General features: G+C 33.9%; 2 protein-coding genes across 3 annotated transcripts in view; one reads left to right on the top strand and one right to left on the bottom strand.

The window, feature by feature from the left end:
* Positions 1–18397, top strand: part of LOC109053087 (frizzled-3-like) — a 31319-nt gene extending 12922 nt beyond the window's left edge. The window contains 7 exon segments of the mRNA XM_042773565.1: positions 4833–5029; positions 7552–8569; positions 12537–12580; positions 12615–12636; positions 12638–12726; positions 14092–14328; positions 16108–18397. Of these exon segments, the coding sequence (XP_042629499.1) occupies positions 4833–5029; positions 7552–8569; positions 12537–12580; positions 12615–12636; positions 12638–12726; positions 14092–14328; positions 16108–16324 (1824 nt within the window). The 3' untranslated portion in view covers positions 16325–18397.
* A 1430-nt stretch (positions 18398–19827) lies between these two features.
* The window catches only part of LOC109053094 (serine/threonine-protein kinase MRCK alpha-like), a 53175-nt gene continuing 45171 nt past the window's right edge, over positions 19828–27831 (bottom strand). The window contains exons 32-40 of one of the 2 annotated variants that reach the window (XM_042773563.1): positions 27206–27303; positions 26963–27047; positions 26507–26630; positions 25204–25321; positions 24613–24795; positions 24156–24273; positions 23464–23606; positions 22768–22842; positions 19828–21335 (exon numbers count right to left, since the gene is read on the bottom strand). In XM_042773563.1, coding sequence (XP_042629497.1) covers positions 21210–21335; positions 22768–22842; positions 23464–23606; positions 24156–24273; positions 24613–24795; positions 25204–25321; positions 26507–26630; positions 26963–27047; positions 27206–27303 — 1070 coding nt within the window. In that variant the 3' untranslated portion in view covers positions 19828–21209. The remainder of the gene's footprint in view (positions 21336–22767; positions 22843–23463; positions 23607–24155; positions 24274–24612; positions 24796–25203; positions 25322–26506; positions 26631–26962; positions 27048–27205; positions 27304–27831) is intronic. The other variant, XM_042773564.1, reaches the window with a different exon arrangement.

The raw sequence follows: 27831 nt of genomic DNA, 5'->3' as shown, positions 1-27831 counted from the left end.
CAAACGATTATAATCCATTAATCGCATCCAAAATAAAAGTTTTTTTTAATATAATATATATGTGTGTGTGTACTGTATTTTTGTATTTTATATACAAATACACACACATACAGTATATATTTTGAAAATATTTACATGTATTTACGTGTATATATATATTAATATAATTTATATTATATATAAATCTAGTTAATATATAAACATAACATATTTTTCATAAATATATACATGCATGTGTGTGTATTTATATATACATAATAAATATAAACAGTACACACACACACGTCAACAAAAACTTTTATTTTGGATGCGATTAATCACGATTAATCGTTTGTGCATAAAAAAAATATATCACACACACACAATATATATATAAAATGAAATATTTGCTCATTGTTAGCTTTTTTTTACTATATATAATATTAAATGTTACTATATTATATAGTAAACAAAATAAAAGCTATATATAAAATATTATACATTATTTTTATTTTAAAAATGTTTTATTAAATGTTAAAATTAACATTAACAAAGACTATTAAATAGTGTCCAAAGATTATTAAATACTGATTGTTCATTGTTAGCTCATGTTGACTAATGTAGTTAACTAATTTTAACAAAAAGGAAACCTTATTGTAAAATGTTTCCATTATTTTTGGTATAAATGTAACCCAGAAATATTTAATATATTAATTAATCTTAAGTAATCTATGAATAAATACTTTTGATGTGGTAGCATTGGGCATTGTTTGTTAACACGTACCATATTAATAAGACAGAACAGAGCATTACTTGGCAAAGCTATGGTTACACTGTGTCTCTATTATAATGAATGAAGCCATCAACACTGGAACAATCTGTGAGACTTTGGAAAGCAGACTGTTTCTACTTGAAATCTGATGTTTTTAAAAGCGTTGCAGTATAAACGACAGCAGAATCTTTCATGCTCAACACATTCCTGCTGTCACATACTATATACAACATACAGCACAGTCCTATTAGACAGCCAGAAATTCCCTTTATAGATCTGTGTGTCAATTGAATCCAGCTTTCTTCATTTTAAAGTAGTTCATCGTTTCCCAAATGTCTCTGGGTTGATGGATGTGCAGCACTCTTCCTCTTCAGAAAGCATCAACCCTCAGGATCGTCTGTCTAAATTTGGCAGCGCTCCTTTTTTGTCAGTGTGCGTTCTTTAGGGCCTTTAATTCATGCTCACTAAATAAAAGGCTGTGATCTCCATTCTGCATTCAGAGTAAGCCTGCAAACCAGCATTTCACGCTCTGACAGGGAGAAGATTCATGGCGTTCCAGTGGCGTCTCTATCTGCTCGACACATCCACAGATTGTGCTGTGTTGTGTTCAGAGACAGAGACAGTCTGAGCTGCCGTTTGTAGTTACACCCCTGTCATTCACATGCCTTTACAGAATTATCTGCTGCTTTTGAGGGTGATTTATGGAAAACAGGGGAAAAATTTTGACATTTTTAAAGCAGGGGTTTTCAAAGAGTTTTCAGAGACATACACACACACACAACACACACACACACACACACACACCATAGATATATATATATATATATATATATATATATATATATATATATATATATATTGAACTGTTTTAATAAAAAAGCAATGCCATATGCCAAAATATATATTTTTATAATTTGTAATTATAAATATTTGTATATTTTATAATTACATATGTGTCTGTGTGTATTAATTAGTATTATTCTTAAAGTTTTTGTTATTATTTTTATTATATTTTAGATTTATTGATTCCAAAATGATTTTAATCATATGTTTAAAAAAACTATATATAGTGCATATTGTTTTTAATAACATTATTAAATTAAATATTAGATTTATTCATTTTAGATTTTTTTTTTTAAGAATGGTGTGTGGAAAAAAAATCTATCTATATATATATGTAGATTATATATAAATTATATATTGATTATGTATTAAATTATACATGATTATTACAGTAAATAATAATAATGTATTTTGTATATTATCTATTTTATTTTATGTTTTTTTAGCTCAATAAGTATTGTACCGCAATTAAAAAAGATGCATTCCAAAAAGCAGATTAATTCTGAAATTGTAAATTTTTCGTCTTCCTTTTTTTTTTTTTATGGTGAAATTTGTTTGTAGCAACACCTGGTGTGCTCCAGTCTGAAAACCTCTGTTTTAAAGGGTTTGATATGTGAGGAGCAATCATTGATGTCAAACCTGGTGCAAAACATCCTATTTTACTTTAACGTGAGCGTGAATGAGCTTTGAGAGTATGCTGATGGGGAAGATTTTCAGTGAATATCAGCTTGACTTTCTGTCTTTCTCACACAAAGCTATTTTATGACTTTAGACATCTTGTAATATAGTGCACTAGTTGTATGGACTACTTTTATGGAGCAAAAAAAAACTTTATTTGTCTTCCACTGTAGAAAGAAAGTCATACGCGTTTGCAATGACATTAAAAAACTCATGAATAGATTGTGTATATTTGCAGAGCTAGCTGTGTGTTTGTGTATTGTATGTTGTGTTTCCTTCAGCGTGTAGTACATGTGCCTCCGTAAGGCGTCCTGTTGAGATACGACTGCACTATCGTGTCTGATCCACATAAATAATGAAGACGGCTGCTGTAATTCAGTTCCTCTGTTGTACCTGAGCCCGATTCCCATAAGACGACCCTCTCATCTCCTTCTGAGTGTAACAGATACAGCAGGGAGTGAAGGGGACGTCCAGTTTGGCATCTACGGGGGGCAAACCATGTCAAGAGCCATTCAGATTCTGTTCATACAGCTCAATTACTGGAGTGTATGGGGTTTCCATGCAGGAGGCTGATAGTAGCTGCTCGGGTTTCTTTAATTCACCTGCTCCAGAGGCAGGGTAAATATTTCATAACCTTCCTTAAATATTGATAAAGCTTTTATTCACGGCTCATTTGCATCATGCGAATTTTGAGAACGTTATTTTGGAACTTTTTTAAGACGCTCTGGATCTCCTGGCTGGCTTTCATAGCAGTATGCTGGTGTCTTTTTCTTGGTGGGAAAACCGTAATACATGCAAATGCTCTGTAAATATTGTGCAACTTAGGGATTAAGTTCACTCGAGCGATCCGTGAAGGAATGAAGCGCAATGCTGCGGTTTGTCAATCTCCCAGTTCTTTCCCAAAAAACAGGGCGGTCACAAAGGGCCAGACCCCAGCAGGAAGTGCATATGTATTGGCTAACCCTGGGTGGAGGCTTATTGTCTGTTCCTTTAAAGATTTGAATTTAAATGCACGACTCTGCAGCTGCTTTCTCTCCCAGCATGCACTGGGCCCCTTTAGGGCACAAAAGCGTCCTTGGAGTTGCCAAACTGTCCTGTAATCCTGCTGAAGGGGCATCAGGTTACTGTATCCAGACAACTTCCTGCCTGTCTTTTTGCACCTTGAGAATCTGGGAGCCACGAAACTCTTCTCAAGGGAGAAGTTTTCAAGTTTTAATTCTAAAAATTTAATAATAATAATCCCAAGAACAAATATACTAAATTATAAAAAACTTTATAAAATATATCTTATATATTTTATTTATTATATATATTAAGAGCAGCTTTGGTGTTATCAGAGGCTGCACTCATGAAAAGGAAATCAAGAAATTTCTGAAGATAGAAAAAATAAATGTCTTTAATCCCCACATCATTTGGGGAAGTTTGTTAGCATGCTCCCAAGTGAAATTCTTAAAAAAATTCTTATGTTCTGATATGTTTGTAAGAACATCTTATGAAAATATTCTAGAAATGAAGTAATTTCTTAAAATAATCTAAGATAAAAGTATAAATCTTGAGAAGTTCTCATATTTTCTTAAGACAAAAAGAACAAAATACACTTGAAAAAGCCATTCTTTTCACTACCAGAGAACTGTAATATAATCATAAGCTCCTGTAGCTCCTGTAGCTCAAGTGGTAGAGCATTGCGTTATGAAGCGCAAGGTTGGGGGTTCGATTCCCTGGGAACACATGATAGGTAAAAAAAATTGATAGCCTGAATGCACATAAAATCTAAAAAAAAAAAATCGCCCACAAAAACAAAAAAAATAATTTAATTTAATAATAAGCGTGCACAGTATATTCATTCCAGCTGACTTGACGAGAGTATTTTTAAAAAATCTTTCTCAAGACGGAGTGATTTGGGGATTTGAGACACATTGGAGGTTATCGTAACTTAAAATATTATTTACCATGATTTTAAAAGCATTTACATGATTAAGAACAATCTTTAACATTTTTGTTTTAGAACAATCTTAAGAAAATTTGATAAATATATAAATATTCTTGCATTTATTATAAACATTCTTAACTTTATTCTTTAATTATAAAATAATAAGACAATAGCAGTTATGAAGATGTGATTCTGGCTTTATTTTGGAAATAGATTGATTCTTAAAGTCAACTTGAAATGCTTGCAATCCCATTTAATAATGAAATGTAACATATTTCCAAATAAAACATAAACCATTTATTCACCAGTTATCGATTGGATGGTGAAAAGTGTTTATATGATGAAAATATAAGGTCTTGATGGTAAAAGCAGAGCAAGTTGTATTTTAATTCCACAGACAAACATCTTTGTTCAACACATTTTTAAGTGGTCCGTTTTAATTTCTTGTTTACGTCTGCCTGAGAAGTTTTCTTGCACTTCTACCTACAGTAAGCCCTTATTGTGGAATGGTGACTCTCGGCAGGCAGGTCCAAACCTCTGCCAGAGCCAGACTGTGTGTTTTTATGATATCTGCCATAAACTCTCTGGGAGCTTGGCATGAACTAACTCTCTGTTCTCCCTCCTCAACAGCCCTTCCACCCCATGGTGAACCTGCAGTGCTCTCCAGACCTCCGGCCGTTCCTGTGTGCCCTGTATGCACCCGTGTGTATGGAGTACGGACGCGTGTCTCTGCCGTGCCGGAGCCTGTGCACACATGCTAAGAGAGACTGCCAGAAGCTCATGGACATGTTTGGAGTCACCTGGCCGGAGGAGACGGAGTGCAGCAGGTACTCATTCAAGAGTTCTTCTTCTTCTTTGTTAATGGAAATTTAAGGTAGTTTTCGAAAGAAGGTACATTTCCCAGTGTGTCAGATATAATTGCTACATAATTGCTCAGCATTTCTAAAGGGAAATGGTGCTGTAACATGTTTATTCTTAACATATTTAATAGAACATGTTTTCTGATAAAATGTTGGTTTAAGCAAATGCAGATGTTCAGGCGACTCTCCACGTTTAATCTCCGATGAAAAACAATCATTCTGAAGAGGGAAAAATATGCTCACAATTTAAACAAGGTTGAAATAAATCTGCTGCATATTTCATTTTAATGTTTGCAGCAGTTGAACACTCAGTGGTAATATATGGAAACATACTTTCAAAGCAGTAGATGTTAGAAAAAGAAGCATAATTTATTACTCCAGAATCAATCTTTTAGTTGGGGTGAGTGAAACAAAACTTGCAGCAATAAATTCTGTGTACTGTTGTGATTTTGTGCACCTGATGGCTGATCTCTTTACAGTAAGAGACAGAGGAAGAGCTTGTTACAAACTGTGGAACTAAGGATTTGCTAGGCCCCGCCCTCCTTAGTTACTGTTGCTAACGCTGTCCGTTCCTAATATTCCTACCAGCACTTACTATGCTGCTGGCAAACGTGAGAGAGAAGAAATCAGATTGGGTGAATAAATGAATAAAATCTGGATTAAACATGCTTTTATGTTCTTTCGTTACCCGGAGCGGCACATCTTCTTCTAAGCCGTCTGCTACATGGACTAGCATTTTTTTAACACTGCTTTTTTTTTTTAACACTATACTTTAGATATTACCATGTTAATATTTTATTACTTTGAATCCCTTTCCATAAAAAGATGTATATTGTGTACGAGCAGTACAAAACAATAATTAACTTAGTACTTAAATTAAACTGAATTAATAGTTTAATAACTATTAAATTTAATTTTTAGTGAATCTCTATAAATTTTTCATACTGTATATTTATGTTGTGATGCCTAAATTCAGTTGTAATGTATAAAATGATTGAATTTAGTTTAATTTATAAAAAAAAAAAAAATACATAAAATGATAATATCACATTTATCAATTATCAGCCATATAATTATCGGCTTATAGGCATTGGAAACAATTTTAAAAGAAGAGACAGATGAAGGGTTGTATATGCTATATAGAGTTGTATATAGTATGCATGTATGTATTTTTATATGCAAAGTTGTGGCAAACATGTTCTAACTTTCTACTGGAAAGTTTAGTCTTTAAGCACTCAGATAGAATCTTATATTAATGTTTCTGGCAAGGAGGCTTATTTATAATAAAGGTTTATATACAAAATATACGTACTCATATAATATGTTTTTACGAATATATATATTTATTTATATACAGTACAGGTCATAGGTTTGGAAACATTACTATTTTTAATGTTTTTGAAAGAAGTTTCTTCTGCTCATCAAGCCTGCATTTATTTGATCAAAAATACAGAAAACAACAGTAATATTGTGAAATATTATTACAACTTAAAAGAATAGTTTTTCTGTTTGAATATACTTAAAAAAAAAAAAAAAATATTCCTGTGATGCAAAAGCTGAATTTTCAGCATCATTACTCCAGCCTTCAGTGTCACATGTAACATCCAGTCTATCACATGATCATTTAGAATCATTCTAATATTCTGATTTATTATGAATGTTGGAAACAGTTTCTGCTGTCCAATATATTTGATGAATAAAAGGTTAAAAAAGAACTGCATTTATTCAAAATAAAAAAAAAAATTCTAATAATATATATTCTAATAATATATTTTTCTTTACTATCACTTTTTATCAATTTAACACATCCTTGCTGAATAAAAGTATTGATTTTATTTAAAAAAAAGAAAGAAAAAAAAATTACTGACCCCAAATTACTGACCAGTAGTGTATATTGTTATTACAAAATATTTATATTTTAAAAACATAGCTTATTTTCTTTTTTACTTTATTCATCAAAGTATCCTAAACAAGTATCACATGTTCTGAAAAAATATTAAGCAGCAGAACTGTTTCCAACTTTGATAATGAATCATCATATTAAAAATAATTCTAAATTATAATAATATAATGATCCTAAAAATTCAGCTTTGCATCACAGAAATAAATGATAATTTAAAGTATAATAAATTTAAAAACAATTATTTTAAATTGTAAAAAAAATTTTTTTTCTGTATTTTTGATCAAATAAATGCAGGCTTGATGAGCAGAAGAGACTTCTTTCAAAAACATTAAAAATAGTAATGTTTCCAAACTTTTGACCTGTACTGTATATTATATACTTAAGAAAATATATAAACCAGGGTAGTTGATTGTGTCTAGTTGTGTCTTTTGATATATATATATATATATATATATATATATATATATATATATATATATATATATATATATATATATATATATATATATATGTATACACACACACACACACACGCACATATATATTGTCTGTAGTAGTTATGTATGTCTTTGTCTCTTGACTGCAGGTTCCCAGACTGTGATGAGTCTTACCCTCGTGATGTAGATCTGCTCGTGAACGAGGACCCCACTAAACAGTCGTCCACGTCTGTTCAGCGTGACTATGGTTTCTGGTGTCCTCGCGAGCTCAAAGTGGAGCCTGAGCTCGGCTACATGTTTCTTGGTGTGCGCGACTGCTCCCCTCCCTGTCCCAACATGTACTTGGGGCGCGAGGATCTCACCCTCGCCCGCTACTTCATTGGCGTTGTCTCCATCGTCTGCCTCTCCGCCACGCTCTTCACCTTCCTCACCTTCCTCCTCGACGTCACGCGCTTCCGCTACCCGGAGCGGCCCATCATCTTCTACGCCGTCTGCTACATGATGGTGTCGCTGGTGTTTTTCTTGGGCTTTCTGCTGGAGGATCGTGTAGCGTGTAACGCGGCCAATCCCAGCCACTACAAAACGTCCACGGTGACTCAAGGCTCGCATAACAAGGCCTGCACGCTGCTTTTTATGGTGCTGTACTTCTTTACCATGGCGGGAAGTGTTTGGTGGGTCGTCCTTACCATCACCTGGTTCTTAGCTGCTGTTCCCAAATGGGGCAGCGAAGCCATCGAGAAGAAGGCTTTGCTGTTCCACGCCAGCGCGTGGGGGATACCTGGCATGCTAACCATAACCCTGCTGGCTCTGAATAAGATCGAGGGTGATAACATCAGCGGCGTGTGTTTCGTGGGCCTGTATGACGTTCACACTCTCCGCTGGTTCGTGCTGGCGCCGCTGTGTCTGGACGTCCTGGTGGGAGTGTCGCTGCTGCTGGCCGGGATCGTAGCGCTCAACAGGGTCCGTATGGAGATTCCTCTGGAGAAGGAGAATCAGGACAAGCTGGTGAAGTTCATGATCCGGATCGGCGTGTTCTCGGTGCTGTATCTGGTGCCGCTGCTGACCGTGGTGGGCTGTTACCTGTACGAACAGACGTACCGCTCCGCCTGGGAGACCAGATGGGTGAAGGAGCGCTGCAAAAACTACCACATACCCTGCCCTTTCCAGGTAAAATCAACACAAAAACATACTTTTTTATATTTCATACCTACTTTAATAATTACTAAAAAAATAAATCCACATTCCATAACTATAATTTTAACATAACATATTCGTATCAGTCTAATATATATACATATATATATATATGTATATATATATGTATTTTTATTTTTTTTTTGAAGTCTCTATATCTCATATATAATATCCTATATATATATATATATATATATATATATATATATATATCTATATAATATATATATATTGTCTATATTTTTTTTTCTGCGTAAAACATTTGTAAATATTAGAACAATTTAACAAATTGCTAATAACTTTGAATTTTCTATGATGACACAAGCTTGATTTTTTTTAAAAAGTCTCTTATGATCACTGTATTTTTATTAACAATTTAAAAACTCTAAAAATCACAAATTCTATAATTACAAAACCAAAAATGCACTATAAAAAATTATAACAATTTAAAAATTCTATAACTGTGAATTTCTATGATGACAAAGCTTATTTAAAAATAAAATGTTAGAAATCTTTTGTAAAATTATTAATATCTTCACTGTCACTTTTGATCAGCTTAATGCATCCTAAAATTATTAATATCTTCACTGTCACTTTTGATCAGCTTAATGCATCATATAATATGAACCTTTAAACACACAGATGTGACAACAAAGTAATCATATAAGATAAAATTATTATTGTGAAGAAAGCTCTTAAAAAACTATGATGTTGAGTATTTGACACATTAAGCACTCAGATGGGATGATGTAGTGTTTCTGGCAGCTAAGCTTATTAAACCGTGGTGTACTTGTGGAGAGAGGCAGATGAGATTAAAAAATATACACCAAACACCCTACTATATTGATATCCTCCCCCCCCTCCAGCTCAATCAACTCACATCAAAGTAAATCCCCTCTGTTAACCTTCCTAAAAATGAAAAAAATCAAATGTCGAGGCAGTAGAAGTGTTTGATTGATTTACTGTTCAACTGGTTTGCTTTGACTGAATGAAGATGATTGTAGTAATCGCAACCTTCTGCAAGCGTCACATTTGCTGCAGATATCCATGTTAACAGTTCTTTTGTGTTTTGGAGTGAATGGATGGTGAGATACGATCCAGCGCAGTGATGCATGAGGCATTTTTATTATTACAGTGTAACTGTATCCGCTCGGCCTCTCCCTGCACACAATCATAAACGGATCCCAGCGTCACGTGATGCAGTTATTCTCTCCCCTCCCCTCCGTCTTCACCACCGCAGAAGTCAGTTGGCACTATAGCAACAGTCCAGTATATGATTTGTTTGCATAAGGTCAGGTACCTAAAAAATCTTGATAACATAAATTACCTAAAAAAAAAAAATAAATCAATTATGATTTGTTTGCATAAGGTCAGGTACCTAAAAAATCTTGATCAATTGATTATTTTCATATATGAGTGTTAATAAAAAAATATTGCATAAGAATTTTTTTGTTTAAAAAATAAATCTAATTTTTTAAAAATATTTTGAAGACTTTAATAGTTGATACATTTCTAGCCTTTTTGTATTTAAAATGTATTTATGAATTTTTTTGTTTAAAAAATAAATCTAATTTTTTAAAAATATTTTTTATTTTATATCTAATTTTGTATACACATTTATATGAAATATTAAATATTTGTGTATTTACACTAATACATTGTGTGTGTGTATATATATATATATATATATATATATTTAGTATATATCATATATATATATACTCAAGCAGCAATGTAAAGGGCCAGGCGTGCTTTTCGGTGGACTTTACATAGATTATATTGCACTTTGAAATATTTAAAAATAGAATATGTATTATATACTGGTGTGTAGTATATATACTATATATATATAATAAGATATATATTATTATAGATATATGAGTTTTTTTTTTTTTTTGTTTTTTTTATAAATTACAGTAATAGATAAGGTTTTACTATTTTAAATAACAGTGTTTCTCATTTTTATATAAACAGTGATTAATGTATTTCATATATTGCTTGTTGCCCAGCCCTGTGTCAGGTGCAGTTTTGCAAGATTGCTCTTCAGATACAATGGATCTCTTTTTTTTTCTTGGTGTCTTTCATCATTGGGCTTGTTAAGTCACGCTGTGCTGTCTGTATTGTGGTCGGTCGGAGAACAGTGCCGAGGGGAGATCCGTGTGATGCTGGAGCTGATGCATCAACTGAAGGACAGACCCCCCTCCCGCTGTGATTAAAGGTGGTCAGGCCTGTCATTACCTCAGAGCACAAAAGCTCAGGGCTTTGATTGGCTCTTCATGAGAGACGCGTGGCGTGTCAGTCTGTGAGGTCTGGAGGAGTGAGGTAATGCACTCAGTCTGATGACACGTGTTATTCACTCATTAGGGAGGGTTCCTGAGTGCTGAAAGTCATGCACTTGAAGGATTGAGGATGTCCGTCGTTCACCCGCTAATATCTGCTGAAAGTAAGTCATCATGAATAGCTTAATAAAACAAAAAATTAACACGAAAAATTTATCTATAAAACAAATATCCATCAACAAAAAACAATACAATCAAACAAAATTCTCAATCACAACTAAACAATACATGCAAACTAAATAATACGTACAACCAATTTACTACCAATTAAATATGAATCAAATATCCATCCTATGACACTACAAGAAGGCAGCATACATTAGTATTTTTCTGTGAATATGTATTAGTGTATATTAATGTGTGCCTTAAAGACGAAGATTTCATCCAATGTAGTCGGACGACACTCTACAGAGATTTCCGATTCGCCATAGGAGGAAGAGCCGGAGATCAGGTTGTTGTTGTGGCTAACATCAAATATTCATGAGCACATTATCCAGTTGTTTTGAGCATGAGCTTGTCGGAGGAAGAGCCGGAGATCAGGTTGTTGTTGTGGCTTGTGTTCAGCAGATTGTGTGTGAGCAGTGAGCTATGCAGTCTGAACGAGCCAACAGATACACACTTCAGCTCCAGCATGTATAAACACACACTTTCACAGGGAGAAATATGGCCATGTGCACTGCAGATTTTTCAGAGTGAAGATGAAGCAGTTTTAATAAAAATTAAAAACTTAGTTTTATAGTATGTAAGGAATTATAACAATCAACAAAAAAAACAATAACAATACTTAAAATAAACATGAAATGAAATAAAAATAAAATTTATATTACATATACAAATTTTATTCAGCTATCAGCCAAAGTCAACATTAAAAAAATCTCATTTTATAACTAAATAAAAACAAAAAAAAAAAACTAAAAAAAAATAAAAATAAAAATAAAAAAAAAAAAAAAATTAAAAATAAAAACAAAAAACAAACAAAAAAAATATAAAAAAAAAAAAAAAAAAAAAAACCTTAAAAGCAATTTAAAAAAAATCAAAAACTACTAAAAATAACAAAAAGACATGTTACTAAAACTAATCTTAAAGTCTATGTAGACATTCAAAAAAAAAAAAAAAAAAAAATTACTGAAACTTTAAAATTAAAACAGAAAATACTGCAATAATTAAAACTAAAAATTATTTAGACATTTAAAAAAAACTAATAAAAATAAATATAACTTTTCAATGAAAACAAACTACAAATTAAAACAAAAAAAAAGACATTTAAAACAACAAAAAAAACTATATATTATATATACAGATATCTATATATATATTATTATAATCTATATATTATATATATAATTATATTTATATATAAAAATACCCAACAGAATTACTGAAACCTAAAGAAGAGAAAATACTGAAAAAAATAAAACAAAGCAAAAAAAACTAAATAAAAAAAATAAAAACATAAAAAAAAGGCTACACCTTTAAATAGATGTAATGTATTGGGAGTGTGTTTAGTATTCTGGATGTGGATGGGTAAAAGCAGCCATCAGTGAGCCTGAGAGAAGCTCTTCCAGAGGACTGATGATGATGATGATGATCTCTGTGTGTAGAAGGAGGTGACCAGCGGGCCTCCCCTCGTCCTGTTCATCATGAAGCAGCGGGGCATCCCTCGTCAGTCTCATATGAAGTTACCTGATGGTGCTGGTGGTGTGGGATCCCGTCGGTGTGTTCGGGTGGCAGTAGAAGAACCTGCTGCGAGTGGGCCAGATTCTTCCACGGCCGCATAATTGACAGATGTGAGTAACAGAACCTCCTATTCGGCTTCAATCACAGGAGAAAACACTCCCCATTCATTTAAAACTAGACATGATCAAGTGCTACTGTTATACAAGATGATGTTTTTAAGACGAAGAAAAGAACATAAACATTGTATGAACATTGGTTTTTTTTTTTTCGCAATTGTTTTTATTTAGAAAGCTTTCTAAAACCTTCTAAAATATACCAAAAAACAAAAAATAACCAAGAACAATAAAAAACAAAAAATAATCAAAAAAAAAATGCAAAGAAAATTTACACAAATTAAGTTTTCCCTTTGTGCTTTAAAAATTAAAATATAATTAATTTAAAATATAACGACACAAATTAAGTTTTCCCTTTGTGCTTTAATATGTAATATATAATTCATATAAAATGTAACATTTATATTAAACAAAATATTATATAAGGTTATGAAAAATTCAATATTATCTTATAACTACATAAAACATTATATATTTGTTTATTTTACATTTTTAGATTTAAGAACATTGAACTCTGTAATTATAAGTTATATATAATACATTATTTATGTCATTACCTCTATATAATATATATATAAGATTATATTAGATAGTATATAGTATGTACACGCACACGCACGCGTATATAATAATAGAAAACTATACATATTTAGTAAATTTTTAGAGTTTAAGAAACTCTGAATTTCTTAAAATCTATAATGTATAACTAGTAATATATTATTAATTAATTGTATTTATTTGGCATGTAATTTTTAAGATTAGTGCTATAATTAAAATATATATTAAAAAATATTATAGATAGATAGATAGATAGATAGATAGATATTTGAAAATGTCAGTTATTTATTCTGCTTGTGTAGCAATTATCACCTTTTAACCCTTTAAACCCGAAAAAATAAAAAGCATAATCAAATTACTAAGGAACCACTGAATGGAAATGCGTAAAGGTATCATTTTAAAGCTAGAAACCCAGCTTTTTAATGAATTTAATTATTTTGTACAAAACTCTGAAACAACTCTATCCAAGTGCTCACTATGTCACTCTAAAACAAGTGTTATACCCCCACCCCCAGAAAAAGCAACATCTTCATATTTTTTTCCTAAAAATACAGAACGTTTTCTTTTAAACGATACCTAACTTTTGACTATCCTTGCTAAAGTTTTGGAGTTATGAGTCATTCTTTTTGTGTATGTCCCTCAGAAAAAGCAACATCTTCAGGGATGCAAAAATGCCTTTAGGGCTTAAAGGGTTAATATCTCTTTTAAATCTTAGTTTATTTACATATATTTGAACTGATTTGGCCTTGTTGTTGCAATGAAGATTGCATAAAACAAGCAGATAAATGAGTACATGTTTCTCCAGCAGCGGCGCGGTGAACGAGAGCCGGCAGGTTCTGCAGGAGCCAGACTTTGCTCAGTCTCTGCTGCGAGACCCGAACACTCCCATCATCCGGAAGTCCCGCGGGACGTCCACTCAGGGCACGTCCACCCACGCCTCCTCCACACACCTGGCCATGCTGGACGACGTGCGGAGCAAAGCCAGCAGCGTCCACAGCAAGATGAGCAGCTATCACGGCAGCCTGCATCGCTCCAGAGACGACAGGTCAGGAGCAGCTCAGCACTTGGCTTCAAACTTCATGCCACATGCACCTAAATATGATCATCTGCTTATGCTTATGCATACAGTATACTCATGTTAAGACATGTATACTATATAGCAAATTTGCTTGATTGTAATATTGTTGCAAAATGTAACTAACTATATTATCACCAAGCTCTTTATATAAAATATGGGTTACACTTTATTTTAAGGTGTCCTTGTTACAGTGTAATTATGCATTTAAGTACTGAGTAATATTAATTAACTACATGTACTTACTATGTGGTAAGGGTTTGGCTTAGGGTTACTTACATGTAATTGTGCATAATTAATTGTTATTATAATAGTAAGTACATGTAGTGTGTAACAAGGACACCTTAAAATAAAATGTTACCAAAATATATGTCCAGCTTTATCTGCATACATGCATTAATCTTGTATAGGGCAATATATAGCAAAAACTACAGTATATAACAAAACTCAACTGCGTGATTGCTTGTATCGTCACAAAATATATATTATTGGCCAGCTCTAATCTATATATATATATATATATATATATATATATATATATATATATATATATATATATATATATATATATATATGAAATATATATATATGAAAATATTAAATTTTTAGTCAGAAATTGCTCGTAAATTTCACAGTTAATTACAAAGAAACTGCAAGTACAGCGAAGTAAAAGTGAAATTTGGAAGTTGAAATAGTATTTTCTTAAATGCACCGCAATAATCGGTTTTATTTACAATTTTGAACAAACAAAAAAGCTAGTGAACAAATAAAATTTGACTTGACTTGACTTGACTAGGGACCCCTCTCAAAAAAAAATAAAATAAAGGCAGCTATATACTTTCATATAGGGAAAATTGTACTGTGGAAAAAAATATATAGTCTATGTAAATATCTGGAAAATATTTAGGTATCAGAGCACTTTTAGTAAGCAGAATGAAACAGTATTGTCAAATTCTGTACATTTGGTACATTTTCTGTAAAAAGAAAAAAATGGTGGAAATATTTAAACTAAAAATATTAAAATCTTAGAATTTATAAATTTAGATATAATAATTTGATTATATCATTATTTTATAATTATATATATAATTTAATAATATATATACACCTTATTGTATGTGTATATTTATATTATAAATATAAAATATGTATAATATTTAATATATATAAATATATTTAAAAAAATATATTTGAATACATTTTGAACAATTAAATTAATCCACTCATTAAGTAAAACAAAAATTTATTGTATATAAAAATATACTTTATATTTAATTTTATAATTTTATATAAAATTTGTGTGTATATATATATATATATATATATATATATATATATACACACACACACACAAACACACCACACACACAACACACACACACAAACAACATGAAAATTGTATATTAATAAAATTATGTGAATTCAGTTATGAATCTAAAATGTATAATTAATGCATTTCCACTCATTAAGTATTTTTTTAACATTTATAACAAATATATTAATATAAATTTTATCAAATTTATAATCAAATCTATATTAAATAAGTATGTATATACAGTATTTTCTGTGGCTCCCTTCTCACTCGCTTGCAGCCCTTGACCCCGAGTTTAAAACATCTCCTTTAATGCAAGCGTGTCAGTTGAGCTTTCTCAGAGATTGTCATATAACCGTGCGTGTTTGGACACATAGAGCTGCGTGTTTAAAAAATCCTGAACTTAAATAACCGGTCGGTTTTCTCTCTGAACACAGGTTCACCCCCTCCAGCCACAGAGGCATGGAGGAACGCCCAGCGTACGGGAGCATGCCGCGACTCAACGAGCAGCTGTCCCATCACAGCAGCCTTCACCGCCTCGACAGCCAGTCCAGACACGGCAGCACCCGAGACCTGAGCGACGCGCCGGCGGCTAACATCACGCACGGATCCAGTATGAACTGCGTGGTGGAGGACGACGGGACAAGTGCGTAACCCAGAGACTAGCCTCCTCATACTGAAACCAGTCCCTGTCCTGTAGCTGCTGATGGACAGACATGCGTTTTTGGCAGTGGCAGGGGAATCAGAAACTCGATGCATGTGTGTTGACAGAGCCGTCCTCAGGATTTGTCCCATTAGTGGCACACCTGAGTAATAAGAGATGCTTTCTTTGATTCGGTGAAGTTCTGCCGGATTAAGTTTACTGCATGCATTAAAGCAGCATCAGGACGGGCCGCAGCTGTCCGATGGGAGATTTTCCCCATTACATCCATCACAAAACCCAGTTTAAAGAGTTAATGGATCACCGACGCTTGAAGACTGATGACTGTCCCATTAGAGATCAGATTTCAAACCCTCTAAAGCTAAAGGATGGTTCAAAGAGAGGGAGGATCAGCGGTTCTGTGCCTCTGGCAAGCTGTATTTCGTTTCTGGTGGTAGTTTGGTTGAGAAGGCATGAATAAAGGACGTACCAGAATCCTCACCAACACCTGATGTGCTTTTGTTCGGCTGCTAGATGGCTGCCTACCTCATCACATCGGATCGCTCTGACCTGCATTTCCGTCCCACACTCGTGTCACATCACACAATTAAAATGGGTTGCAAATGTTGACTTTCAGAACATCTTACACGTCGATGCTTTTCCGCCCATGTGTACAGGAGTCTTATGCTTTGTAAACGGTGCTTCTTATGTTGCTTCATGAATATTTCAGCAGGCCATTTCTACATGCGCTCTACTCCGGCCAGAGCTTGTGCACAAAACGCCTAGCATGCTGAATTTTCATCATGAATCGTGCTCTGTTTTACGACTGGCTTTAAGAGTGACGTTGAGTGTATTTGTTTACGTGTTGGATGAGATTGGTACTCAGTGCCTAAACATGTGACTTTGGACCTGGGCTTTGTAAAAACTGTTTTTCTGATCGCTATTACTGCTTCTGCTGTACCTTTGCCTTCGGTTTCCCAAGTACACTTGATTTTCATGCTCGATTCTTCTGTCCACTTTACTAGTGAGCAACAATATAGCACTTTAACCGTGGCTATCTGTTGAATGTGTAGACATTAAATCCAGTCATAGCATCATGCAAGATTTCAAATAAAGCTTTTGTAAAAAGTGTTTTATAGTTCCCAATTTTATTGAAATAGTCCTTTCCATGTGAAAAGTGGTGTTCAAACCAATACAAATAACAGTATTCCACCTTAAACACACTTGTGCAAAAAAAAAAAAAGAAATAAGAAAAAGGTCTATATTGCAGTATGGGGGTAATTCATGTTCACGTCCCAACCATTCACGCCACACAGGTCAATAAAATACAATAAAAATACAACAAAACAATCCAGCCGTACAGTCCTTAAAACAAGTGATTACACCTATGACATGCAAATCTGTACAGTCTTACAAAAATTAAAATCGAGAAGATATCATATGATATGAAGTAGCAATTCACCAACAAGGCAATCAAAATCCACATGTGAAATGCAAGTGTGAATGTGTCTTAGCAACAATCTCCAGTCGTCATCTCTCATTCTACCTACACTGACCAGTTTACACTGATCTGAGAAAACGAAGGCACCTCCCGCTCTAATATTGTCTATTCATTACTAAGTAACAGTTGTAAAGATCAAACGACCGAAAGATCTGGACGTCTGTCATTTCTACCATCTCCATTCCTCCACGCAAACATATAATCATTGGTTCTGACATACCTGAGAACATTTCAAACAGGTTTCCTGTTCATGTTAATACCATAACCCTGGCAAATTGTTTCTAACCCGTTACAGCCTTATTAGAAAAAAAACTGTATTATGAATATTAATTTTTGTTTGGAAATAACCATGATCATGAAATAGAGCAAATGCATAACTAAGGTCCCGAGTGATAACTGAGCTCTTGATTTTAAAACAATGTGCCGAGTTCGCTCCACAGTGAAGCTTTCAATAGTGCTTGCGTATAATGAAACACTTTAAATGCTGGCAATACTAGAATGAATAAAACCACAAACTTTCATTAATTCTGTACTTAGGTGTGCTTCAATACTGAAAGGTTGTTCATTTTTTCAGCATACTTTAAACGAATAGTTCACTCAAAAATAAAAAATTCTGCCATCATTCTAAACCCATATAGTTTACTCTTTTTTTTTGTTTTGTTTAAATCATATTTTTTAGCATCATATTAAGTAACAATGTTTTTAATTTCAGTAATTTTAATTTCACATAATGTATAACGTGTATATAATATATATATATATATATACACACACACACACACACACACAGTGCTGGGTAGATTACTTAAATGTAATCCATTACAGATTACAAATTGCATGACAAAAATTGTAGTCAGTAATGTAATCCAATACATTACACATTTTAGGTAATATAATCAGACTATTTTTAGATTACTTTGAGCCTAACTATACAAGACAAAGTAAACCATAAAGGTTTGCAACAACAAAGGAGAGTAAATGATGTACATTTAGATTTATGAGTGAGCTATTCCTAAAAAAAACTGGAATATTTGGGAATTCTGAACAGCGTCTCGTCTGCAGAATGTGTTTTAAAGAAATGAGAAATCCATTTCTCAGTTATGCTTTGCAAAAGCGAGCAGTAGTGCATGTGAATAATTCATAAACGCCCATTAGTGTATGAAACTGGACAGAGGGACAGCTAAAATTTGCACACTGACAAGGTTCTGTTGGAGTTGTAATGGCTTGGCTCTCTAATCTGAGGTATTCTGAGGGTCAGGGGTGTTTGATAGTCTGACCCTGCACTTTTAAAACATCACTACAGCAGCTTTACTGTACGCCCTCAATGAATTTGTATTAATACCAAATGACCTAATCTCCAGCTGGTCCTCGCGGTCCCTGTTGAGTCAGTATGAGCAGCAGGAAGTGTTAGAGGAAGAGGCACCAGCTATATGCACTAGTGAGTTTGAAGCGTTGAAGCCCTTTGAATGCTTCAGATGATGAGTTTAGTGTTTCTCCGTGTCACTCAAACATGAAGCGCTCTGAAACTAGTGGTACACTGTTATATTCACATGTACACCTTAGGCAAAGTTTGGTTCTTGTGAGTTGGAAAACCAAACAAAACTTTAATCACTGAAAATAAAAACAAAATACTAAAAGAATAATAATTAACAATAATAATTAAAGAAAAAACCTCTTTGGAAACAGCATTATTGCTTCGCTAACAGAACCATGAAGCACAGATGTAGGCAAGAGAAAATAAACAAGGCTGCAGTCAATCTCTTACATTCAGCACACAGCTTATTTATGATCACGTGACTGTACGTGTTTGGAGTGTGAGTTTAATATGGATGTAGCGATATACACTAATATTTATCTAAACGCTAGATCTTGTACACAATGCACAAACATTCACGAAACACAAGGAGATTGCGTTTATGTAAATCATTCTTAGAAAACATTCTTATATCAGTTGTTCATTAAATGTTGTTTGATGATTTAAAATTCCATTCAATGATGCACTAAATTTATAAACAATTTCACTGCTGCCCCTCGTAAATGTATTCAAAGCAATTTTACGCAAGAATGTTTTTGTTTTGTTTTTTTTTTACAAACAACTTCACTTTTGTCTTCTGTGTCTCACATTCAGTGCAACAATTTCACTCAAGAATTAGTTCAAACTATTTTATGATGACAATTCAAACGACAATTTACATAATGATTTATGAAAAACTTCACTGTGGAGACCTTGTGGTGAAATTTAATGGCAACCATGTGAAGCTTGCATTTAATACAAAAATTTATGCAAGAATGGTTTTACAAAATGTAACAATTAAGCAAGAATTGTTATACAAACAATTTGCTGTAGAATCGTGTACCTTGCTTTCAGTTATAGAATATACAAGATTTTATGAATGTGAATGTTTAATGCAACAATTTAAGCATGGATGTTTTTATGAATGATTTCACTGCAAGCTTGTTAACGTCATATTCAATGGAAAATTGCACATAAGAATGGCTCTCCTTGTGTTTCATGAATGAGGCCCAATACTTTTTTTTGTAGTGTTCCCTTGCAAATCTTGACAATTTCAATGGAATTATGAAAAACTAGCATATCTTGACAAAATAATGCTTAAATTGACATAAAATGTCTTCATAAAACACTAGAACCTTGACCGGGAAAATAAAAAGGAAAGACGACTCTCTCAAAGCCAAGTCACACTTATTTAACAACAGAATAGAGTTATGATTTCATTATATATTATACTCTACTTAAACTCTATTTACATTATTGAACTCAGAATCTATTGTTGAACTCTGACCTCTGACTGTGAAGGTCGGCATGGCACTGGAGGGTAGAGGCTGAGTTATACAGTAGTGCCGCTCTATCGATTGGGGCTGAACTCAATTGAAGTGTTCATGTTTTATCACACGGATTGGAATGCCACGAACAGTTTTCCATGATCCACGATGAATGTTTTCATGATCTTTAGTGTTATGCGTTTAAAGTAACATCCCCCCGGTCCATTAAGACTTCTGAATGCATATTTTTTTTCTTGTGTTAGATGAGGCACACTCGTCAACAAACACTGATAAATTCAGGTTAAAGCTCTGTCTTGGTCGTTTTCGACCCCGTCCACACCGGTGGCGGTAGGTGATAAGCTACACTCAGTGGTCTGTTCCCCCATCATCACAGGAACAGGAAGTGTGGTGATGGGTCCACTCAAAAGGGATGTAAGGTGCACGGTAATGTGCGTGTGTACAACAATCACACGTGTAATGCATATGCACACTAATACACGCAAACACACACACCTGGGCCCAGCAGCGTGTTTAGGAATATGACGTATAAGGAGTCGGCTCTCGGTCTCTCTCAGGGCCCCACAGGACGTCAGAAGGAAGTGGGATAGGGGCCGAGCTCATGTCTCCCAGCCCAGGTGCTCACCGCGCTCCAGAGACTTGCTCTTGTGTGAGGATGAAGGGCTCGGTGGGCTGCTCAGGTTAGAGCTGTTGGAGGCCGTGGAGTGACGTGGCGAGTCTGAATCCTAAAAGCAGAAGACAAAACTTTGTTTTTTTATATTTATTTTCATTTTCTTATCTATTTTGATCAAACATCATACTCTTCTCAGGCCAAAACTAATCAATGATTTATTTATATGTATGTTAAATACAGATGTTCAAAATTACATTTTGTAAGTGAGTGAATTTTCTGAATCACATGGAGTAAAAGCAGCTTGTATGGGGTCATGTGACCAGACACACTTTATAATTAGAATAAAGAGTTCAAAAATTTGAGGTCAGAAAGTTTTTATTATTATTTTGTTTAATACTTAACTAAGGGTGCATGAAATTGATTGTAAAATGGTACAATGTTACAAAAAATATATTTATTTCAAATAAATACTGTTGTTTTTTCTGTTCTAATTTTTCAGAATCCTGAAATAATGCATCAGTGTTTCCACAAAAATATTAAGCAGCACAACTGGTTTCAACTTTAATAATAAGAAGAAATGTATAAGAAATGATAAGAAATGTATAAGAACTGTATAATAAGAAATGCTTCTTGCGCAGCAAATCAGTGTATTATACTGATTTCTGAAGGATCATGTGACACTGAAGACTGGAGTAATAATGCTGAAAATTCAGCTTTGCGTCACAGGAATAAATTACATTTTACAATATATTAAAATGGAAAACAGTTATTTTAAATTGTAATAATATTTCACAAAATTACTGTTTTTAATGTATGTTTGATTGATCAAATAAATGCAGCATGAAATATTTATTTTAAAAACATCCTGGACCTTAAGAGGAAAAGTGGGTTCTGCATAATACTGGGGACACTGGTCACCTCAGAAGATTTGATGTCCAACAGTAATTGCCTTGAAATATATTATTTATTACTGCTATAACCAGTTAAAACCTCTATAAACCTACACCTCTAAATTCATCCCCTTTTAAAGAAACACCACTAAAAATATTAATAATAAAAAAAAAATAATAATAATAATCTTCCTCACAGATTTCCTAGTTAGCTGAAGCCGTGTAATATTCAAGGACAAATCCTGTAACTGCAGTATAAATATTTAAAAGTTAGAACTAGAGAACAAATAACCTATCAAAATTGCAAAAAACTAAAAGATATTTACTCAAAAAAAATGGTTCTTATATATTTATCCATTTTCTTTCTGTTAGCACATTTATTGGTCAACGTGATCATTTCAAATGATCTATTATTAAGCTAGAACCACCACAACATCAATCCTCCCCTACATAATATAACGTGGATGGATAAAAGGTGCTATGTGACACATTAATGCTATTACTAAAGCTAGCAAACGCTGTACAATTCCACCACCTACACAGATCAAACACGCTTTCAACAAGAACACAGCTCAACTAACCCATTTCCTCCATCTGAGATCTAGGATGGAGCTACAGGGTTCAGACCTGGGGGAGCAGTGTCATGTATGTTACCTTCAGCTTACTAAGCAGGGTCCTTAAAGCCCTTTTCAGATCAGGAGTCTTCTCTGTAGGTGACACTCCCGGCCACTAAAGAGTCACACACAGCACCCACACGACATTATGGAGTCAATGTGCACACGGTCAAACGTGGGGTCGAGATTTAGATTGTGTGTGTGTGTGTGTGTGTGTGTGTGTGTGTGTGTGTAGGTAGAGTGTTAGGCAGGTCATCTCCTCAATCCGTGTATATGGTGCCACTCCACACACTCAACACATGCATATAGTGAGAGAAAGAGAGGATAGAGATCCTCCAAACACATTTTGGCAGTTGAAACGGAAAGGATGCCTGTGTACTGGAATTGTATAACACACTTCTAGTGCTCTCTTTTGAGTGTTAGCAGTGATCAGAATCACATTTACCTGCTTTGATCAGTCTGGAAGTCGAATGAACGTGTTAAATCAACATTTACAAAAAGAACACTATAAAGGAGAAAATACGCCTTTTGAAATCCCATCAGACTTGTCATTCGTAATGGACCAAAACATTTCCACATGACTACAGATCTCGGCAGTATTTATTTTATCCACAGAGAACCTTATTTTTAGCAATAAACAAGTCTGGTTTTTTAAATATTTTTAGGTATTAAAAAAAAAAAAACCTAAGCCAAAAATCTGGAAAAGCAGGCACTGACAATCGTTGCTGGTACTGACCTCTCTGTCAAAATGGGACAGGGGGGCATCAATGCCCCCTCCGGATGACAGCGAGCCATCAGACGTCATCTGCCGTTTGGTGGAACCGTAGCTGCCAACAGAAAGGTCCCGTCTCAGTGCACTGCCATTTTGAGAGGAGGAGCCTGGGATATGGGACAGCCGTCAACAGATTTTTAAGACACTGACTTATTCAATATGAGAACCTGCCAAAGTTTGAACGTTCAAAAGAGTTTTTGAAAATTCAGAAAGAATGTTTTCAAGTTAGAACATTCAAAAAATACGTTTGGATGTTCAAAAAACAATTTGAAAATTCTAAATATAGCCTGAAAATTCAAATGTTTGAAATTTCAAAAGAAAATATTTAAAGTAAAAAAGAAAGTTTAAAGTCAGTTCAAAAGAAAATGAAACAGAATTTAGTTGTCAGTTCTTCATTAGCTGTTCTACATTACATACTCAAATGCCCCTTGACAACAAAAAGACCTGCCTGACCACACGTACATGACACTTGTAACTTACTTTTAAAATATATTAAAAACGTACCCTAAAATTGAGTTTTAGGGAGAAAACAGGCACTCTGTCTAATTCAAATTAATAAACTTCAATTTTTCTACTAATTTAATGATTTTTTTTCTTCAACAATACTCATTCTTATCCCTGTATCTCTGTCTATAAACAGATATTTCAATACTCACGTGTGCCAAGGCCACTGCTGGCACTCATAGATCGGCCTGGTTCAGGCCTGGCCTTGCTGATGGAGGGGATACTGACGGATGCTCCCAGGACACCACGGCTCTCCTGAGGGCGCATATTCTGAACAACACAAACACAGTCAGGAAAAGCCAGAAAAAAAAACTCTTACATTACATATTACTGAAATAATAAATAAAAAAGTCACAAAGCAGGGTTAAAAATATACCAGTGTCATAATAATAATGCTCAAAAAATAAAATAAAGGGAGGGATGATTTAGCATGCAAGAATCAGACAGATTGTAAATTGAGAAAATTACATATATCTGTAATGCAGGCAGATAATCAGAACATAGACTGAGAGTTTGAGAAATATGAAAGTGAGCTAATGCATGTGTGCAAAAATTCATCCTCTTCAGAGAACAGATGGAGTGTGTCTGTATATGTCTCTCCGGTCCTACCAGAGAGCAGACGGAAGCAGGGGTCCCGGGGGCGGAGCTGAGGGACAGGGAGCGTGAGGAGAGAGGGGAGGAGTCCTGGGACAGGAAGTTGTCAGCAGAGGTGACAGTCATGTGATAGACATGCTCAAAGCTTGTAGGGGTGGAGATGAGGCGCAGGTGAGGAGAGGGGAGAGGAGAACCGGGCTACAGCAGAAACCCAGGAGGAGCAGATACAGAGAGAGATATGGAGGAAAAAGAAAGAAAAAATATAGATGCATGCAACAGTTTTCTGCTTAATAATGGCTTAAGAATAGGAAGAGGGGAGGTTGTGTAAAAGACGACACAAAAACAAAACCGACCCTATTTACATCATACATTTTGGTTGTTCTGAAGGAAATAAAATTGTATTAATTAGTTTGCTTGAGCAACATAAAGTCAAATGTGGTTTTTAATTAAGCTCATCTATAAACCTTAAATAATAACAGTGGAAATAATTAAGGAAAGATGGTTCATGCTCATTAAAACAGCTCTTAGAAACAGATGGATGGAGGCGTAGAGAAGCGGGAGAAGAATATGAGAGGTGACGTTCTCCCTGCTGTTAGCTGCTCCTACCATTGGCAGATCTTTCAGGATCTGGATCCCGTCTCCCGGGCCCATATGAACCACATGGTTGAAGTTTGTTGGGTTTGAAATCAACTTATTCCTCATTTCTGGGTCTCTCAGCATCTCCCTAAAGAGCATAAACAATGCCGTGAGACCAAGAGCACCGTCTCAAGACCAGAAAAATTGTCTCAATGTTTACCTTATTAAACTCTCATATGATTTTCACAGAAACTTTTACATGCTGTTTTGTCGCATGTAATTAATCGTTTAATTAACTCAATTATTTGCTTTTCTAGTTTACAGGTTTTTCTAAACAGCCAGAACATACTTATATGACAACATTTTTCACAACTTGTTACTGACTTCATAACCATATTCTGTGATATATACTAAAATTTTTAAAAAATACAGGTATTTTCCAACCGATTACTCGAATAGCTTTATTTAGAATTAATTAATAATTTTAGAGTTAGGGTGATTTTGTTGGGGAGTGTATCTGCATACAAAATTAAAATTATAAAATAAAAATGCTCAAAAAAAAATTATATTGCGAAGATTTTTCTTGCAATACTTGGGGAAAAACTTGAAAAATTTGGGTGTTTAGACTTGGGTTTACTGTTTACAATAACCAACGCAACACAGTTTTGGAGTTTGAAAAAAAAATAAATAATAATTTTAAAAACTCTTTCCACTTGAGTTTCACAAGTATGTTAGTGGAAGCTAGAGATTATGGTTTACAAAGTTTTAAATATGGATATTATTCTTACACAAACACATCGATTTACTTCAGAAGGCCTTTATTAACCCCCAGAGCCATGTGGAGCACTTTTTATGATGGATGGATGCACTTTATTCAGCCTTAAAATCTCAACACCCATTCACTGCCATTATAAAACTTGGAAGAGCCAGGACATTTTTAAATATAACTCCGATTGTATTTATCTGAAAGAGGAAAGTCATATACACCTAATATGGTTTGAGAGTGAGTAAATAATTGGGTAATTTTCATTTTTGGGTGAACTATCCCATTAATGCTATTGTCAAATTGCTGTGATTTATTCATTAATTAAATTAAACCGTATCTCGAAATCAGTTTTATTTTATTTTGATATATTGTGCAGCCCTGCTTTGTAAATATGCAAATAAGAACATTTACCATATTAAACATTAACTAACTAAACAAAATTATGATAAGTATGAACATTCAACTTTTCCCAGGGTTTAAAGTGGTGCAAATGTATAATTGTGAAAAGCCCATTAGAGTTTCCTTTGGATGTCATGATGGTTTAGTGTTGCTAGGCTTGAACATCACCTCCTCTGCAGAACTCTCTCCTCCTCTGGCACGCGGAACGAAAAGCGGCGTTTGCTCGTCATACTGCGCACCATCTGTTTGCGGCTCTTATCAGATGTCTCTGGCACCACCAGCTCATCTCCCTCTGCACATCATTACACAGAACACAAAGCATTACACACATTTCACAACACATTAAACAGTATAAAACACAACAACAAGCATCCATTAGGATGTATAACTCTGTTACATCACATATGCATGAGTTGATGCCAATTCTTTACATTGTAAAAACAATATGAAATCAAAATTTGCCCCATTTTTGGGGTGTTCGTAATTTTATTCAAAATGCATTCGCTGTTTTTCTCTGAAACAACTTTTCTTTTCATTTTCTTATCTTTTCTTTCCTGTTGAATATGCCTAAAAACATAGGGCAGGAATATTCCGAATCCCGAGGAGGAGGAGGAAGCGTCTCACCTGCTGTCTTGTTTTTAAAGTAGACGAGCCGTACGGTCTCCAGCCCCAGCAGGTTTAGAGAGCCATCAGCGTTCAGAGGATGAACCTGCAACGCAAGCGACACACAGCTCATTAACACACCGCACTTCAATTTACCACCTGCTTCGATGTATATTTTATTTCACAGAGATGAGAAGCTCCCTCCAGATGTTTGTCTTTCTTATAATGTGGTTTTATATATATAAAGATACATGAAAATAAGACCTTTTTCAAAGGCATCGTCTGAATCCACTCCATAGTGTTGACGTCAAATACATCCACTGCATTCTCACTATACACTGACAGATAAGGTGCATTATAACCTGTAAAACAAGAGTCACAGAAAACATTTAGAAATTTTCAGTTTTGTTAAAATCACTAATCCTAAGTGTGAGAAACAGTCATCTTCACAAATATCACTAACTATTAAGCAATCTTGTCCACAGCATTCCTACATCCAAGGACATTTTGTGCAAATTATGGGCACAACATCCACAACCAAACAATCGGTGACAATTATAAACTATTAACAAGCAATTACAACAATGCAAATTCTAGAACATAGAATTTCTAGTGTAATATTTTCATGAGATAACACATTAAACATTATATTTTAAATAAATTATACTATACATATATCCATAATACATTATATTTTACAATACACATTTAAATATTATATTAACAAAATAATCCAGCAGTACTGGCTGAGACTCTTTTTCTTTATTATTATGTATTATTACATAATATATTACATATAGACTCTACAAATATCAATAATATACTTAAGTTGTTTATTATATTATATTAGATTAGATTAGATTATATTATATTAGATTAGATTATTATAA

This window comes from Cyprinus carpio, chromosome A17, assembly GCF_018340385.1.
Source record: "Cyprinus carpio isolate SPL01 chromosome A17, ASM1834038v1, whole genome shotgun sequence".
NCBI classification, from domain to species: domain Eukaryota; kingdom Metazoa; phylum Chordata; class Actinopteri; order Cypriniformes; family Cyprinidae; genus Cyprinus; species Cyprinus carpio.
This window is presented reverse-complemented; position numbering and strand designations above follow the sequence as displayed.